The sequence below is a fragment of the Myodes glareolus genome, chromosome 4, assembly GCF_982192425.1.
Source record: "Myodes glareolus chromosome 4, mMyoGla1.1, whole genome shotgun sequence".
Taxonomy (NCBI): domain Eukaryota; kingdom Metazoa; phylum Chordata; class Mammalia; order Rodentia; family Cricetidae; genus Myodes; species Myodes glareolus.
The window spans coordinates 10,455,831-10,475,871 of record NC_142029.1 but is presented as its reverse complement, the minus strand read 5'-3'; the positions used below and the strand labels follow the sequence as shown (position 1 = coordinate 10,475,871).

The 20,041-nt window shown below is 38.5% G+C and overlaps 1 protein-coding gene across 40 annotated transcripts in view; it reads left to right on the top strand.

Moving 5' to 3' along the window:
- Positions 1-20,041, top strand: part of Clasp2 (cytoplasmic linker associated protein 2) — a 173,905-nt gene that overhangs the window by 120,700 nt on the left and 33,164 nt on the right. For 22 of the 40 annotated variants that reach the window (XM_085688982.2, XM_085688954.2, XM_085688953.2 and 19 more), the window contains 3 exons: positions 1,616-1,679; positions 15,242-15,405; positions 17,657-17,735. In XM_085688982.2, coding sequence (XP_085545108.1) covers positions 1,616-1,679; positions 15,242-15,405; positions 17,657-17,735 — 307 coding nt within the window. Of the gene's footprint in view, positions 1-1,615; positions 1,680-15,241; positions 15,406-17,656; positions 17,736-17,864; positions 17,916-20,041 lie in introns of all 40 variants that reach the window. The other 18 variants (XM_085688948.2, XM_085688947.2, XM_085688946.2 and 15 more) reach the window with 1 other exon arrangement.

Sequence of the window (20,041 nt, the reverse complement as noted above, 5' to 3'; positions counted from 1 at the left end):
CTGTTATTTCTTGCTGTAGTTACTGAATCATTGTAAAGCCAAACTTTCAGGTTTAGGACATGACTTCCTGAATGAAGTGCTTGTTGTGCTAGAGTATGGGGTCCCCGGAAAGCATGTAAAACTGAACACAGTAGTTCCCTATAATTCCAGTGCTCCTTTGAAAAGATGGAAAATCAAGACAGGAGAAGAACTGAAAACTCAGTCCAGCTGTCTGGTGTGCGCAGCAGCAAAACAAGAGGCTCTGTCTCAAATGGAAGGCAAAGACTGGCAATAGAGGACCTCCACACATGAGCACACATGAGCACACAGAAAAATGCACCCACACAGAGACTTAAAAATCAAACACCTTAGCCAGGCGGTGGTGGTATATGCCTTTAATCCCAGCACTTGGTAGTCAGAGGCAGGCAGATCTCTGAGTTCAAGGCCAGCCTTTTCTGCAAAGTTAATTTTAGGACAGCCAGGGCTACACAAAGAACCCTGTCTAGAAAGAAAAAACAACAAAAACAACAACAAAGCAATCTCTTTATTCAAAACAAGTCAATATCTTAGTAATTTTGGAATTGAAAATAAATAAGGTGTGATTATAAAGTTGGTACGGTACTTTTTATTTGTTTGTTTTTTGAGACAGGGTTTCTCTGTGTTAACAGCTCTCGCTACCCTGAAACTCACTCTATAGACCAGGCTGGCCTTGAACAGAACTGCATCTACCTCTGCCTCCGGGAGTGTTAGGATCACCGCCACTGCCCGGCTTAGAGTGCTTCTCTTAATGGTTTAGTGTGCTTCATTCTTAAATCTTCCATTGTCCTTGTTGATGCTGTGTTTTAAACCTATATAGTTGACTCCATAAGAACCCAACTTCAGGTTAGGTATGGAGTAAGCACATGCCTTTAATCCCAGTACTCTAGGAGGCAGAGGCAATTTATCTCTGAGTTTATAGCCAGTTTGATCTAAATAATGAGTTCAGGGCAGCCAGGGAGACACTGTCTCCAAAAAATCAGATTTGGGTAATTCATGGGTGTTAGTGTAGTACAAGTGTAGTAAGCTGCTTTCTCACTTGAGAATAGTAATATTGGTATTTTATATACTTTTTGTTCATACATTTTGAGATGTATTAGGAATGCATACTTTAAATGTTTATTTTTATACTTCCTTATATATTTTTAGGTATACATATTATGTGTAATTCAGTGCAATTAATCATAATATCAAGAGTAGTAGGTGCAACATGTCATTTTAAATGGAAAAGAGTGCATAATTTGGAAAAAGGTAGAACTTAAGAAAACACTGTAACATTTAATAAAATTCTCATGTGGGTCCCTGCATACAGTTTTTTTCCTTACACATTCTGCTGATGAAATGCAGTTCTTGCCCTCAGTGCTGTCACCATAAGCAGTGTGGGCTGTAGAGGAATTATTACTACATTTCACAATGGCACATTTATCCTGGCCTGATAAACCACACATTTCCCAATCTTGAGGAATACTTTGTATAACCTTTTTATTGTCTTTATTAGTAAATTTAATTATTTGTAGGCTTGCTTACTTTTAAATAATGTCTTCACCCTATAGCAATATATTATATTAATCAACTTTTTTTTTTCCTTTCTTTTTGGCAGTCGAGTTGAACTGAAAAGATTATGTGAAATTTTCACGAGAATGTTTGCTGATCCTCACGGCAAGGTATGTTGTAGTATTTAAGATTATTTGTTCCTATGGGATATTTAAAAAGGTATTAAAATAATAGAAGGAAACTATAAAACTATAAACCATTGGTAGTGATATTTTCAAACATAATTTCAGTTGTTTCATATCATGCATAATTTAGAAATTGTTCTTTGTGTCCATCCATTCATGTTTCTTCAAAGTAAGATTGAGGTGGTATAGTTACTGTAGTGATATTTTGTTTGTGTTTTAACAAATAAAGTTTAACTAAAGATCAGAGTGCAGAGCTAAGCCACTAGAGGCCAGGTGGTGGTAACTCACACCTTTAATCCCAGTTCTTGGGAGTCCCACACCTTTAAGGAGGTAGAGACCGGAAGGAGTATGGCTGAGCAGAGAGAGGACTATAAGGTGGGAGGAGGCAGAAGCTCAGGTGCAATCTGAGGAGACAGTCTAAGGACAGAATTGTCCCTTTGGTCTGAACATTGGCAAAAGTAAATGATACCTCTAGTGGCTGGCTGCACTGCTTCTCTGACGCTTCAGCTTTCACCCCCCTAATATCTGACTCTGGGTTTTATTTATTAAGACCAATTAGAATTCGTGCTATATCTGGCACCCAGCTTTTGGAGTATGAATTCCCAAAAAAAGCCACTTGCCTGTGTCTTTGCAGCCACCAGCATAGGCTGGAGCTACATGCAACTGGAGTCACTGCTCTGCCGACTAGGTTTTCCTTTTTTCTCCCCTGGTGGGCTTTCCCTGGACCCCGTTCTTGGGCTGCTGCCAAACTAGGTAACTGCTAGGTAATTTCAACTCTTAGGGTTTAGTCTAAGAATGCTGTGCAGGCTAGATGGTTGCTTGGTAGGATCTGAATTTTTACCACTAGAAACAGATTTAAAATGTTAGCTGTAAGGCGTGACAGTGGTGGTGCACACCTTCAAGCCCAGCACTCAGGAGACAACGGCAGACTGATCTCTTGAAATTGAGGCCAACCTGGTCTACAGAGTGAGTTCCAAGACAGCCAGAACTATTATACAGAGAAACTCTGTCTCAAAACACCAAAAACCTTAAAAAAAAATAAAATAAAATATCAGCTGTGGTGCTGGAGAAGTAGCTGAGTGATTAAAAGCACTTGCTGCTCTTCCAGAGGACACAGGTTCAGTTCTCAGAATTTATATCAGGCGTCTCACAGCCATCTGTAACTCCAGCTGCAGGGGTTTGGATGCCTTTGCATGCATACGCACATATAAGTTAAAATACATCCTGAAGAAAAAGGGGAAAGTGTCAGCTATGGTGGTATGCTCTTATGATCTCAACACTGGAGTGGTGAGGTGGATCCACGAAGATACCTTTGGCCAACTGGCCAGTTAATCCTAGTCTGCGTAGTAAGTGCCAAGCCTGCCAGTGAGAGATGTTGTCTCAATAAACAGGTGAATAGTCCCTAGAAGCAACATCTGAGGCTAGCCTCTGGCCTCCACATACATGTTCGTATATATATACATGATCATACACATGCATGTATGTGTAAACACACATACAACAGAACATTTTGCTATTTGTAAGGAATAATTGGGATAAATTGCAAAAGTTTCTAACATTTCATTTCAGCTTTCTTCTGTGATAATTTTAGCATTATCTTATCTTGAAAGAAAAATATTGTAGAAAGTTTGCTATTAACAGAAACCATAAAATAATGTTTGAACCATAAAAGCAATTCTTCACACTTGGAAAAAGTACATAAAAGCTTTCTGGGTATTTTCAGTTTTTAATGTTCATATGTAGTTCTGGGCTTGGTGACACATACTTGTAATCCTAGTACTTGACAGATGAAGGCCAAGATCAGCTACATAGTGAAGCTGAGGCCAGCCTGGGCTACATGAGACCCTGTCTCAAAAAATACGTATTTAGTGAAGTATGTCAAGTCATCATTGGTACTGTGAAATGTTGGCTTTCCCTGACACACGCCATTGTAAATGTGCTGCCACACTTGCATGGCTTGAGTACCACAATTCAGACAAGCAGGGACTAGGAAATGAAAAAATTGCAGATAGCCAAACAAAAGTATTGTAAAGTTAGGGCCAGGTGAGCTGGGCTCTTAGATGGAAAAGCTGCCCTAGAAGCTCTGTGTTTATTATGTACAACTAAAAAGGGAAATAGGGTTGTTGCGTATGGTGAACAGGGAGCCAGCATTAATAGTATACAGCTGAACAAAGAGGCAGAGTTAGCTGATCCTGGTAGAGGCAATCTCTGTTAGGGGAGCAATCTTAGACCATAAGCATCTGGAGGGAGAAAGCCGCAGTGGACATTCTCTCCACACTTGCCATTTGCACTGGGCCTGGCATGGGCCTGTGATACCGCGAAGCCATCCTCAGTGACATACTTCCTCCAACAGGGCCACACCTCCTCATCCTTCTAATTCTTTCAAAGAATCCTACTCTCTGGTGACTAAGCATTCAATATAAGCCTATGGGGGCCATCCTTATTCAAACCACCATACCTTTCTGTATTACTATTGCTACCACTAATGACTTCTGTAGTGCTTAGCTTAATGGAAACGTTTCTATACATTATAAACATTAAATTTTGATCATTTCAGTTGACAATATAAGCCAAAGATTAAGACCATTTCCTGAATAGACCTTTGTTTTTATTAAACAACATCTTAATTTATAGGGTACTCAGCTTTCAAAAGTAATAAAATTACAATGTTACTACCACCAAGACCAAATTATTTCTTACGGTTATAATTTTTGGCTCTTCCTTTCACAGTAATAGAATTTTAGTTAGATGCAGGGATCTTTGCAGTGATAAAGAGAAACACTTTAAATGATCAAATAGATGGGTCTGTAAAATGGCTTAGTGACTGAAGGTGTTTACAGTCTGAATTTGATTCCTAGAACCCACATACAGAAGGAGAATATTGGCTTCCTAACGTTGTCCTATGATCTCCACATGTGACCTGTGGCATGTAACAAAGCCCACACACAAATAAAGAAATAATAATAATTTTTTGAAAGATCAAATAGAAGAGCTGTGTTTGACATTGGTTAGAGAACTGAACTGAGCATAATATGCAGAACTGACTCCACACCCCTGGAATCGGCCAGAAGTATCACCCGTGGGCTTTTGTCCTAGGGTTTTATAATAACATAGAATTCTCAATTTTTAATCAGTTTATTATTTTATGTGTATGAGTGTTTGCATGCATATATGTGCACCAGAGGTGTGTCTAGTGCTCACTGAGTTCAGAAGTTCAGGTGTCAAATTACCTGGAACTACCATTACAGGTGATTGTAAGTCTCCATGTGGATACTGGGAGTTGAACCCAGGTCCTCTGCAAGAGCAAAAAGTGCTCTTAGTCACTAAACCAGTTCTATCCCCAACATACAATTCTCAAAGACCCAATCGCCTTCACTTGTTTGGTAAGGATGGTTTCTTTTGTTTTGAAGTCAGTTGAGTAAAGACAAATGCAATGAGAAAGGTTTGGGGTTTTTTATTTGTTTTTAGCTTTTTTAAGACAGGGTTTCTATGTTTATCCCTGATTGTCCTGCAACTCGCTTGTAAACCAGACCAGTTCTGGCCTTGAAATCAAAGAAATCCACTTGCCTCTGTCTCCTGAGTGCTAGAATTAAACGCTGTACCACCACCATCCGGAATAAGGTTTTTATTTTTATTTGATGACTTTACATTAGCTCTACTAGTAACATAATTCATTCAGAATAAATCGTACCTATAACCACGTTGTGCTGAGTCAAAAATACCTGGATTTGATTTGTGGGTTTTTTTATTAATTATATCATCATATTACTAAAATAGTAGATATACTTCTCCCTTTCAGTATGTCTATAGAGTATCTAGGATCCCTCCCCTTTTTTGACAGCATCTTTTCTTTAAGAAAAAATATTTACATTTACTTTATTTGATGTGTATGAGTGTTTAGACTATATGTCTGCATGTGCAAGCCTGGTGGCAAAAGAGGTCTGAAACTACCATGTGTGGTGGAAATTGAACATGGGTCTTCTGGAAGAGCAGCCAATGTTTTGGTGGTGGTAGTAGTGGTGGTTTGTTTCTTGAGATAGGATCTCACTATGTAGCCTTGGTTGGCCTCAAACTCAAGAGATCCACCGACTTCTGCCTCTGCCTCAAGTGCTGGGATTAAAGGTGCACACAACCAGGCCTGGTTCATAGTCAGTGCTGTTAAACTACTGAGTCATCTCTCCAGCCCCAGAAACCTGTATTTTCAGATCATGAAGGTTAACTGACTGAAGGTTAGGAGTATTGAAGGGGGAAATGTATTGTTTGACTCTGTTTGCTGTTATTCAACTTTGTTTTGAATCTGTTTTATATTTGGAGGTACTTTTTCTACCATTTAATGACTGTGGCTAGGATGGGAAAATGGTATTTTCTTCTGTGCTAAATTCCTCACTGTCTTGTGCCCATTTCTTTTACTCTTGTTCTCACAACCTACTTCTGCCTGTTTTACTCATGTTGTTGGGTAGAGTGTTATACCTAGATCCTCCTTTCATTTTACACTTTATTATTCGTTTATTTGTTTATTATTTGAATTGCATGTATGTGTGTCTTCCTGTGTAGACTTGCTGACCTGGAACTCTTCTATAAAAATCAAGCTGACCTCAGACTCAGAACTCACAGATACCTCCTGCCTCTGCTTCTTGGGTATTGAGATTAAAGTCTTGAACCACCACATAACACCTAATGTAAATACATTGTAACTGATTATAAAATTATATTATTTAGAAAATTACAGAGAAATGTGCAAGGTTATAGATTCAAAGTTTTTCCTAAATACTTTGAGCATGTGGTTGGTTAAAGGACAGATGCAGAATCCTGAGGTGCAGAGGGCTGACTCTGTTCTCAGCCTTACCCATTCTTCCTCTTATGCTTCTTGATCTCATTTGATTATACTGTCCCCATGTGACTACTCAACTCAGGAATTTACATTGCTGTAAAACTGCTGCTCCTTGGGGCTGGAGAGATGGCTCAGTGGTTAAGAGTACTGACTGCTCTTCCAGAGGACCTGGGTTCAATTCCCAGCACCCACATGGCAGCTCACAACTGTCTGAAGATCCAGTTGCAAGAGGTCTGACACCTTCACACCAATGCACATAAAATAAAGTTAAATAAACCATAAAAATAAAAAAAAACTACTGCTCCTTTTGTCTCTGCCTCTGAATGTCTCTCTGTTCTCATTGCTAATTGGAGATACTGTTTCCCAATTGCACACACACACACAAACACACACACACACACACACCCCTCCTATACCTAAATTATCTGCCATAGTGTGTGCAACCATCTTAAAATTCTTAAGAAATATCCAAGCAAAACCTGGTGTTTTTTGTTTATATTCCCTGTATTAGTCTGGTTCCTTGGAGGAGCAGAATTGATAGAGTGATTCTGTAGAAGAGGGGTCTGCTAGAGTGACTTACAGGCTGCTAGTCCATCAGTGGCTGTCTGTGACAGCAAGGCCAAGCATCAGTAGTTGTTCAGCCCCCGAGCTGACTGTCTCTGCTGGTCTCTGGCTGTGTAGGGTCCTGAAGAGCTATGTCCACTGCCAGTGAAGGGCAGCCTCCCCAGCAGGATAGATGAACTTAGCAGGGACAGTGAGGGCATGCAGGCGAAAAGCAAAAGCTTCGTTCTACCACATCTGTTTATATAGGCTTCCACCAGAAGGTGTAACCCAGACTTAGGACAGGTCTTCTGCCCTCAAATGATCCAATCGAGAACCCCCTCCACACACAGAGGCAGGCATGCCCTGCTGGTTGGGTTTTAGTTAATTACTTGTGTAGCCAAGTTGACAACCTAAGTTAGCCATCACACCTCCTCTCTCTCATCCTGAATCCTACTTTCTTTCCTAACTATGCTGTACATTTTTCTTTATAGCTTGAAATGTGCCATTTAGGACAGTTCTCTTTCTTTCCCAAACTGCATCCTTAGGGCTCTGTATAAATGGTGCCTCCCCATCAAGCCTGAGTTAGGTGGCCGTTCTGGATTAGAATGTCTTATCTATAACTCAGTTCTCTTTTTTTTGCAGGATCACTGGGTGGACACTGTATAAAGCCCCACAAAGGCACTTAGGAGATACCATGTGTTATGACATGGATGGCGAGTCACCCCGTGTGCTTTTAGATTTAGATCAGTCTGTCTGTGAACTTTAGACAGTAAATAGCTGCCTTGAGAATAAAGGTTGTTCTTGCTTTTGTCTGACTTTGAAACCACATTTTGACTCCAGCAAAAACAGAACACTTCAAAAACAAGGTCATAAGCAACAGCCCATACTTCTCCAGCTTGGGTTACTAATTTCAGCTCCCAGAACATTTCCCCTAATAAGTTTAGACAAAGGATTTGGACCAGCCAAAATACCAGGCATGCTCTTGTGTGCTCTGAAGCATCCCAGAAAGGGGCTAGAAAAGACCTTTCTTAGGGCATGCAGTTGAAGTTGATGCAGGACTTTCCCAGGGACTCAGATAATGTAGCAAATATAGTTTGCACATGGAAATCATTTGATGTCTTTCTATAGTTTGATAAGTTAACCTTATTTCATGAATCATTCCCCCAGCATCTATCATGGGTGATCTTCTGCAGATATTAAGATCTTCTTGTTTAAGGATGATTAAAGAAAAACTAAGTATACATGTGTTCAGTACAAAGGCAGTTTCTACCCTGCAGTGTTTGTAATCCACATTAGGTTGAATCCTTGGGTCATGGAATCTGCAAATACAGAGAGCTACCTGCACAGCATGAGAATAAGTAATCTTAAGGTGGTATTTATATGACAAGAACCAAGTGCATCATTTAAAGATTTTTGATAGTTTTACAAAAGAACTTTACAACACAGTAATAGCAAGTATAGTTAGTTCTATTCTATATACAGTACTTGTTAGCAGTGTGCGTCTTAGCTATTAATCTGTACAACAGCTTATTTGTATCCAACTTGTAAGATTTTGATGATGTAAAGTTTTTATACTAGATCTCTTGTATGGTGCTTACCATAGTAGTTTTAGAACAACAGATGTGATGTTTTTAAAGCAATTGTTTTTAGAGACTGCTTTCCCAATTTTATTATGTATGAGTGGAGTGTTTATATGTGTGGTTTATGCATATATCTTCCTGAGTGGTGTGTGTGTGTGTGTGTGTGTGAGAGAGAGAGAGAGAGAGAGAGAGAGAGCGCATGCGTGTGTGTGTGCAAGTTCATATGCCTGGGTGTATGCAAAGATGTCCAAAGAAGATCTCTGGTATCCTCATCTATCTATGCCTTTGTTCCTTAAAGCAGAGCCCCTTCCTAAATTTGTAGTTTGCATATTTTGCTAGGCTGGTGGTTGACAAGTCCTGTAGAGTCTCCTGTTCCCCTCCCCCACAGCAGTGGGATTACAGGTACATGCAAGACCACACCCAGCTTGTACCGTGAGTGCTGGAATCAGAACTCAGGTCCTCATGAAGAACCACTCTCTGGCCCCCAAGTTTTCATTTTTACTGTTGTGGACTCATCTTATGCCCACCCCCTAGCTTCCTAATATAAGTGATACCATGTCCTAAAAGTTAACTGTGTGGTTTAATCATTTGACTATAATGGAACTCTGTGGAAAGTGCCCTCTTCATTGGGGTATGTTTCATGAACTGGGGCCTTTGAGCCTTGGAAAAACCACCTGTTACTGCTGTACTAGTTGAGTGTGTTCTGTCAAGCTTTCTAGTCAGATCAGGTGACTGCTCTGCTTTGAAGCAGGTGATGGTAACACATCTTACCCATGGAATGTGAAGTGTGATAGTAATACGTGTCTTTACTTGCATACAATAATTATTGTTCAAAACTTCACAGAAATCATCTAACTTGTGACAGGAAGAAGATGGGAAAAGAGTTCTAGACACTGTGGTTTGGAGCCAAATATTAGCACTGTTGTCAAAAGGAAGTGAGGTTCTGTTGATCGTTTTTCCTAAAAATTAAGTTTCAAGGACAGAAAAAAAAAAAAAGTATTTGTACTGTGGTATGAGTTCAATGCCAGTCTGATCTACATAGTGAGTTCCAGGACAGCCAAGGCTACGTAGTGAGACCTTGTCGATAGATAGATAGATAGATAGATAGATAGATAGATAGATAGATAGATAGATAGATAGATAGATAGATAGATAATTTTAGAAAGCAAGAAGAAAACATTTTTTTCCTATTGCTTAAATTTCCTTAACATGGAAATAAATAAGACATACAGAGAAATCATGTGTTCTTTTCCTATGTTGTTCATTTAACTCTTGTTTTTAAAACTATTTTGAGTTTTTTCATAAAACTTTGAAAGCATTTGTCACTTTTATTTTCTTTAGTGTTTTTTTTTCTTCCATACAGGATCTTTGCATTGATGGCGACTAATTTGTGTGTTTTTCTTTTTTTCTTTTTTCCTTTTTGCATGCTGTCCCCTGTGTTGGAACTCTCAATAGAGAGTAAGTTGGTTCAATATTTGTAGAAAAGCTAACTTTACTGCATGACTGTGGAATTAACCCGTTTTCTCTGTTTTCTCTCCTGAAGAGTTGGTGCAGTGTTGGACCCTTTGCAATCCACGACATGCTATTTGCAGTTACGCACACTGTCATTCTGTTTGGAGATGTGCTTTGTAATCTACTAATTGATCTAATTTCATTATGTTCTTCTGTTTCAAATTTAATGGCTGGCACACCTAAAATAAAGCAGGTTTACATAAACAGAGACTGCCTCAATTGTAATAGGCCAAATATTTGATTCTTTCCTGAATAATTCCAGTTGTGAAATATCAAATTGATCCATTGGAGGTTTAAAATAATTCTCAAACTTAAAGATTATTTAAAAAATACAAAATTCTACCTTACCACCCCCAGGTACTCTCTAATATTCTATTAATATCATTCTGTAAAAGTAAGCAGTGATTATGAACCACTAATTCTACACTTCAGTTTGTAAAATATAATTTTTATTCCTTGCATTGTATTTACATATTACATTACTCATGGATGAAAAAAGGGGACAATATTGACTGACTTCTGAAATGCATTCTCTGTGGGAGCAAAATCACTTAGGAAAGGTTTTGTATCCTTTTCAACATGTTAGGACTGCGGTTATGCATTCATGTGTGGGTATATGCATACGCATGGTCAGTATTATCAGTGATGGGATATATTACGTGTTTTCAAGTAATACAGTTCTGTATGCAGTGGCCTGTAAGTCATACCTCTGCATTTTATTTATGCTACTTAACATTTTCCTAACCAGAAGAATTTTCTATCTGAGACATTCAGAGAAGTCTCTGGAAGGAAAGAACAGTTATAATCTTGGGTGAAGTGGAAGTTAGACTGTGCAGTTATCTTGAGTCAGGAGGATTGCCGTGAAATTGAAGCCGTCCTGGGCTATATTGTAAGATTTCATCTTGGGGCTAGAGTGTTAGCCCCAATGGTAAATGCATGCATAAGGACCTGAGTTCAATCCCAGAACCCACACTTTTAAAAAGCTGAGTCTGATGATGCACAGTTGCAATCTTAGTGTTGAAGAAACAGAGGCAGGCAGGTCTCCTGGCCAGACACCCTAACCTATTTGGTAGACTCCAGGCCACAGACTCTGTCTGAAAAGTAAAGTGGACAACACCTAAAAAAATGACACCCGAAGTTGACCTCTGACCTTTAAATACAGGTGTATACATGTGCACTCATGTGAACATACATACAAATGAAAGACCCTTGGGGTGCTCAACATTAAATGGGTTGAATCAAAATCCTGGAACCTAGTGAGACCCTCTAGCTCAAAAATAATTAAAATGCACATAATATTTTAGTTAGAGTGATAATGTAATTTGAGAAAACTCTAGTAGTAGCTTGTGTAGCTAGTCACGTTATAAGTTTCAAATAGGTGATGGAATATGTTCTTTAATCCCAGCACTTGGGAAGCAAAAGCAAATGGATCTGTTTGAGTTCTAGACCCGCCAAGGCTATGAAAGGAGCTTGTCTCAAACAAACATATAAGAAAAAGCTTTATGTAGGAGACATGGGTGACTATGCCCAAGCAGCTTCTTGATAAACTCTGGGGATTCACATGTTGTATATAAGCAGTGGAAGGTGAGAGAATTGTAGGAAAGTGGAAATTTTATGAAATATGTATGGAAGAGGAGACAGAGTTCATGTTACTAGGTGCTCCAAGGCCAGTTTGGAGAGGTTAGAAGGAAGTGTTAATGATTCCCACTAACTGGGAATGTGTAAGGATTTTATTTCTATCAAAGTAACATTTCAGTGATTTTACGTAAGAAAGAAGCATGAGTTGGCAAACACAGCCTAAAGGCTAAATCTGCCCACGGTCTGGTTTTGTAAATACAGTTGTTTTGAAACAGTTGTACTAATTTTATGTCTATGGCCATGGTACAAGTGACAGGTCTTTGAAGTTTCTGGGAAAGCCTTGGACATTTATTACCTGGCCTGTTACAGAAGTGATTTGGTGACCCTGGTATACAGGCCTGAAGGTCAGAGGCTTTACTCCGTATATCAATGTTTTAGTAAGCAGACTTTGGGAAGGCCAAAAAGAGCTGTTCTTGAAGATAAAAAGGAAAGAGGTGACATTAAAGAAAGCAGCATCAACCTAAAGAAAACCCAATCATACTGAACTTAAGAAAAAGCCCTGCTCTGCAGTGTAAGCAGAGGGTCAGGTAGGGAGTCAGATAGCAGAGACACCTCAATACCTTTAATCCCAGCACTTGGGAGGCAGAGGCAGGTGGATCTCTGTGAGTTCAAGTCTAGCCTGGACTCCAAGAGCTAGTTCCAGGACAGGCTCCAAAGCTAGAGAAAAACCCTGTCTTGAAAAAAACCAAAAAACAAAAAAAAAAAAGGAAAAATATGGAACAGGAGGCTTGGGCTTAGGAAGATGTAAAATTGGGTCTTTTTTTTAGGAATGCTCATTAGAACATAAGCGTAAAGGAAGTCAGATTTCCATGAAAGGCAGTGATAAATGAAGATATAAAATGTTGTGGCTACAACTCAGCCAAAAACACTGTGGAACATGAAATTCTTAGGCTTTCCAAATGTCTTAAGATTTTCAGAACAGATTTAATTATTAGAATAGTTATTAAAAATTTACAGTTGGGGGGCTGGAGAGATGGCTCAGGGGTTAAGAGCACTGGCTGTTCTTCCAAAGGACCTGAGTTCAATTCCCAGCAACCACATGGTGGCTCACAACCATCTGTAATGAAATCTAGTGCCCTCTTCTGGCCTGCAGGTATACCTGTAGGAAGAATACTGTATACATAATAAATAAATAAAGTTTTTTAAAAAAGTAGAAAAAGAAAAAAAATTGCAGTTGGACCACTCAGAAACTAGGAAACAATTAAAACATAAAAGTGACTTAAAAAAGAAATAGTTGAGAGCTCATAAAGCAGCTGCAGGAGAGATAAAAGCCCTACTTGTACTGGGTTGATCTCTGTAATGCTCTTGTAACTGATCTCAAGTGCCCAGCAAACTCACAGCACCTTCTAAAAACTTAGTCACCTCCCACCAAGTCCTGACTCTGTAAGATGACTTGTTGAGGGACATGAAACCAGCTCCAGTATGCTGCCAGACAGATTTGTCAGGTGACCAGGAAGAGTGAGTGCCAGGGTAGATACATGCAGTTGCCACAGACTAGGTCTAACAGAATTCTTTTCACAATCTAATAGGCCCAGAGGAGAACATGCAAGAGTTTAAGTGAAGCCCTCTGCCAGCTTTGAAACCAAGTTTTGGAGATTTAGTTGGGGGAAAAGTAGGAGTTGTGGGGATCTGCATTATTAATGAGTAGGTACCACCTGGGGAGCAGAGAGCACTGGAGACTTCCAAGTAGTCATAATTGCTGTTTTCATAAATACACACCATCTTAAGAAAGTAACTAAGGTGGAGTTTCTTTTAACCAAGTTTCAGATGTTCGAATTTTAAGTAGAGGAATCTTCCTTCCTAAGTGGCAAAAACTAGAATTCATTACAGCTGAATAAAGTACATTCCAGAAATACTGAAAATAAAGCAGTTTTAAATTAGCAAGGTTACTTTCGAGATTGCCGATGAATTTTTTTAAATGGAACAGGAGATGAAGCTCGGTTGGTAAAGTGCGCAGAGCCCTGGGTTCAGTCCCCAGCTCCGCATAGACTAGGTGTGGAGGTGGTGCGCTCCTGTAATCCAGCAGCCTGTTGTCAGGGGTATCTTGAAGACCATCTTCCAAGACATAATAAATTCAAACCCAACCTGGGCTGCAAGAGATGAATCTCAAAATGACCAAGAGGGGAAAAATGACTGGGCAGTTAAGATCCCTGACCTGCCCTTCAAGAGAACCTGGGTTCCGTTCCCATCACCTGCATCAGGCAGCTCACAACCCTGTGTTGTCATATCCAGATCTGCTGTCCTCTGGCTTCTATGGGCACCAGGTGTGCATGTGGTATACAAACACATAAAAAAAAAACAAATAAAAATAGCCTGGTTTTAGTCATCTGTTCTGATTCTGCCGTGTGTTAGTATTGCATGGCTATGATTCTTAGAAAGATTTTTCTCTTACATAGAAATAAATCTTCCATTATAATTGATTTCTTGCAAAGAAAACCTTACCAAAGGTCACTTTTCTAAACTATTGTAATGAAACATCACATATGAGTCTTAGTTTGCCTTTCCCTTAAGGTTTCTTTTCACATTATACAGTCTTTCACACTGATATATTTAATCTTGGAACCAAGTATAAAACTCACCAACATAAGCTGGGGCATGAGGGCACACACCTTTAATCCCAGCACTTGGGAAGCGGGGGCAGCATATCTCTTGAGTTCAAGTCCAGCCTGGTCTACAGAGTGAGTTCCAGGACAGCCAGGACTACACAGAGTAGCACTGTCTCAAAAATCCTAAAAGAATACATAAATAAATCTCATCAACACAAGAACATTTAAATTAAATGTTCTTTTAACATTTAAAATTTAAAATTTTAATTTAACATTAAAAATCTAACTAAATTTTAGGTACTTTTATTCTCAATTTTATTATAGAGATGCTTTTAGTTACTATACACAAATCAAAATTACTTTTGGGGCAGTTTCAGTAAATAATAACTCTTATACCAAAATGTTTGAGAAATTTGTCATTTTGTAAAACCTAAGAATATTTTTAATCAGCACATTATTGTAGATACATTTACTACTGTATGGTGACTATAAATACAGTGATTTTCTAATTTACCCAGTATTATTTTTAAAAAACTGTGTCCTTGAAACTCCATACAGCAACTCCTCCATTTCTTAGAAATGAGTCTCAGTTTAGCTCGCTTAAGCTGTGGCATCATTGATAACATTAGGTGTGCCAGCCATTACGGGCAGTTTCTTTACCAAGTGATGCTGCATGGAATAGCTAATTGTCAAACTTCTGCAGAAGTTGGATAACCGCGCAGATGCACTCTTGTATCACAGAGTCCAGTGAAAAGCAAGAGTTTTTTTTTCCCCGCTTGGCTGCCAATCGCTGTGCCTCGATTGTTCCTTTTTCCCCGTCTATTTCTGTTTTGAATTGAGCATAGAGGTCAATATTTCCTCTTTCTTCTTCCCACTTCTCCCCTTTATCAACTACAGGTGTTCAGCATGTTTTTGGAGACTCTGGTAGATTTCATACAAGTCCACAAGGATGATCTTCAAGATTGGTTGTTTGTGCTGCTGACACAGCTGCTGAAAAAAATGGGTGCTGATTTGCTTGGTTCTGTTCAGGCAAAAGTTCAGAAAGCCCTTGATGTTACAAGGTAATATTTTCTACATGTATTTCAAGTTTACCTAGTGGTAATCACGAATATTTAATCCTTATATTTATATTAAAGTTTCATTCATACTGGTTTCAGTACTTGAAGCTGTTTATGTGTCTTAAGTAAAGTATAACTGACATGAGTTGAACGTTTTCTTCGTTATTTAACCATAGTAATTCTTTCTATATTTGTTTACATCTATTTTAAACATATTTATTGTGACCAATTTACTTCCCAGTCTTCATTTTAACCTTCTGATAAATAGATATACAAATTAAATAAAATGTAATTTATATTTACAAGTTAGTATTTTTTGAATCTGAATGAAAAAGTCTGTCAGTTCAGTGATGTGGTAGTGTTTTCCTCTAATGATTTAATACTGTGACTTTCATAGTTTTCCAATGCAGATGCTGATTTTAATCCTTGCAAATTTTTTGGCAACTTGTGAAACTTTTAGAAGACCAAAAAAAAAAAATCTCATTTTTTACCAAATTTTCCCTGCTATATTTATTATCTATTGACATTTCTTACACCATTTATTTTTTGATGTTGCTTTAAAAGTGGTAGATTTCCTGTTTCACCTCATTCATTAGTTGTTGTTCTGTTTTAGAATATTCTCTTTCCGCTGATTGTCAGTCCATCATCTGTCATTCCATCTGCCATCTACTGGTTAGCATGAATCAATGGGCCCCTGCTTATTAGGGGGTTTATAAGAAATTGCTTTCTTCTATTTGATGTTTAGACCATCCCAGATATGCTCAGTGGGTACCCTTTGACGCTACATAGTTCTTACTTTTAAAATAGTTTCATCATTTTTGAAAAGAGCTTCTATACTGTATATCTTCCTGAGATGGAGCAAGCTCATCTTAAACTTTATCTGTCTCATCCATTCCTCCCTGGGTCCTTGTTTCATCCTGAAGGGAAATGTTTTGGAAAAAGATTTCTGAATGTTGGTTGTGCTCATTGCTACAGGGATAGTCTATTTTGTTTTTTTTTCCTTTTCCTTTTTTTGGGGGACTGATCTTTTTTATTTTTATTTTTTTATTCATTTTATTGAGTTATACATTTTTCTCTGCTCCCCTCCCCTTCAACCCTCTCCCATGGTCCCCAATTCTCCCAATTTACTCAGGAGATCTTGTCTTTTTCTACTTCCCATGTAGATTAGACCGTTGTATGTCTCTCTTAGGGTCCTCATTATTGTCTAAGTTCTCTGGGATTGTGATTTGTGGGCTGGTTTTCTTTGCTTTATGTCTAAAAACCACTTATGAGTGAGTACACATGATATTTGTCTTTCTGGGTCTGGGTTATCTCACTCAAAATGATGGGTTTTTTTTTCTAGCTCCATCCATTTACCTGCAATATTCAAGATGTCATTTTTTTCTGCTGTGTAGTACTCCATTGTGTAAATGTACCACATTTTCCTTATCCATTCTTCAGTAAAGGGACATTTAGGTTGTTTCTAGGTTCTGGCTATGACAAACAAAGCTGCTATGAACATAGTTGAGCACATGTCCTTGTGGTATGATTAAGCATCCTTTGTGTATATACCCAAAAGTGGTATTACTGAGTCTTGAGGAAGGTTGTTTGCTAATTTTCTGATAAATCATCATACAGATATCCAAAGACATCAATCACCCTTTATAATTTGATCTTACGTGAAATTAAAAGCTATTCCTGTCTTAAAGAATGTTTTATCATGCCATTAGTCTCCAGAAGGCTTTAAGCCAATGGTAGGTTTCTACCTTCTTGATCTTATTGTTGAAGTGACTTACTTCACATACCCATATACTAAGTTGAAATGAGTCTGTTATTCAGATGATTTTTTTTTTTTTTTGGTGGTGCTTTTAGCCACTGAGTCATCTCTCTAGGCCCAGAAGTTTGAACTTTTACTGACTAGATTTTTCTAATTAAATATATAGTTGAGACAAGCCTAGTTTAATTTCTTAATCCCTTACTGGCTGTAAATTCAAATGCCTCTATTCTTATACTGTGCTTCATAGACTGTACCATTTAATCTATCAGTTCATACATACTTCGTGGGTGGCATGTTATTTGGGTATTAAATATAGTCTTTTGCTCTGGAATTTGTTAAAATGCATACTTGTCAACCTACGAGTTGGGGTTGGTTGCTTTTTTTGTTTAGATTTATTTATTTATTATCTATACAGCCAGTGCTCTTAACCTCTACGCCATCTCCCAAGCCCTACTGATTTTATTTTTTTATTTTGTTTTTTCTTTGTTCTTTTTTCAGAGAATCATTTCCAAATGATCTTCAATTTAATATCCTAATGAGATTTACAGTTGACCAGACCCAAACACCAAGCTTGAAGGTAAAAATTTGATTTTTTTCTGAAACTATTATAAGAAATTATAGTATTTTATTAAGATAGGGTAATATTTGTATTTTTGTCACCCAAGAAGCTGCTCAATCAGTGGGTTTTATTTTTATAAACTTTCAGACAGTCAAGCCAGCACTCCGGGACCAGCTTCACTCTTTTGGGAGCGCAAAGGTTTTTCTTTTGTTTTTATGTTAGCCTGCATTATTTCTTTCCATAACTCTCTGCACTGTTCCAGATGATGTTCTCTGCATCCGCATTTAACTACTCACTTCCTCATCCTTTTATGCATGCATGTTCTTGACTTCCAATGTTCTCCAGAGGTTGACCTGTCTTTGGAAAGGCTCTCTGTGCAAACACATTTTAAAAGCATCACTAAGTATGGCCGTCTAACCTGAAGCTGGTAATGCAGAGTTAGTTTGTAAAATCTTATTTAATTTTATGTTTGTGATTTGCTAATACTTTTTTTTCCTTAGTTGTAGTTTTTGGAGTCTTACAGGTATTTGGGGCAAAAACATAGCATTATTTAGGTGCTTATTTTAGTAAAGACAGAATGTTTTAAGTTTAATCTCAGCTCATTCTCCCTATCTGAAATAACATTTTCTGCAATGTGAAATTCCTAAAACAAACATAGAGGTTGTGTCAAGACTAACAGTTTCCATTTGGACACATTTTCCAGTTGTGTGAAAACTAGATAGAGTGCAATTTGTCATTTAAAATGATTAGGTTGAACAGAAGAAATCAAAGGACTTGTATCTGGAATATAGCTTAATTGGTGGAGTGCTTGTTTTTCCTGAGCTGTAGCCATTGAGAGTAAAGTCAGGGAAATAAGAAGCGTATTGCTTACACAAGCCTTGTAGTTTCTGTTGTGTTCTATACAAATGTATGCCTTACTACCCAAGATTGATTTTCCCTTTACACCTTGGAATGCAGTTGTGCCTCTGAATCACAATTGGTTTCTACCAGGGTTGACTACGCTCACTGTAATGTTATTTTATTAGAGCCACTAGGTAAAAAAAGACCACTCTTTTTATTTTGAAAATTTACCGCCGGACAGTGGTGGCGCACACCTTTAATCCCAGCACTCGGGAAGCAGAGGCAGGTGGATCTCTGTGAGTTCAAAGCCAGCCTGGTCTACAAGAGCTAGTTCTAAGACAGGGTCCAAAGCTACAGAGAAGCCCTGTCTCGAAAAATCAAAAAAAAAAAAAAAAAAGCAAAAACAAAAAGTTACCGACAGAAGAAGGATTTATTCCATATTAACACACACTGGAGCTTATACTATAGTCAAGACATTCCTGAGAATAGAAAACTTTGAATTTTTTATTATTATTATTATTACTTATAATACTTAATAAACTAAATGATAATAAAGGAGATGATGTAGTTAATTCAGTAGCTGTTGAAGCTTTAAGTGAAGACATTTTGTGTGCCTATGCAAATGTAGCCTGGATCCATCTTCAGAAAAATGAGTCAGGTGTAGTGGTTTAGGCCTGTGACCCCACCACGGGAGCTGCTGAGGCAGGTAGATAATCAGGGATATGTCAGTACTGAGCACACAGAGGGTCTAGGTTAGCCTCAGCTATGGGGCCAGACTCACAAACTCCAGGAGAGACAAGGGTGTAAGGAGGAATGAAGTGCTGAAGACATGAAGTGAAAGGCAAGTAAAGGGAACAGGGATGTGGGAAGCATATGAAGTCAAGACAAGCTTCCTGTGGGCATGGAATCAAAGCTGTTCTTCTGTGTCTAATGTAAAGATAAGTACAGTCAACACCAAAGCTAGAGGGAGACGGCTTTGTTAACATTGAGGCAGTAGGAGTAAGTCTGTTGGTGTCATCCTTCATGCCCAGGTAAGAGTAACTGTTAGGGGCCTGACAGGATTAAATATAAAGAACTTATCAGGGTGGTGATGCTGAAGAGATGGCTCAGTACTCAGTACTTACATTCAGGAGACTAGAGCTCAGCTCCAAGCATCCAAAACAAGCAGCTTTGTTGACCTCTTCTACCACCTGCTCATACTTGCCATACACACATGTACAGACCCAAGCACATACATGTAAGTAAAACGTTTTTTAAGTCATAAGAATTTAACAAGCTGGAAAGATGGCGCAATGGTTCAGAAGAATTGTCTCCAAACATGACAACCAGAACTTGGACCTCAGCACCCAGTAACAAGTGGGTATCCTGCCAACACCTGTAATTTCAGTACCAAGGGATTCAGATCAGTGCTGTCCTCTTTTGGCCTCTGCACACACATACACACGCATATGTATTCACATGGAAGCACTCGGCTTTTCAGGACA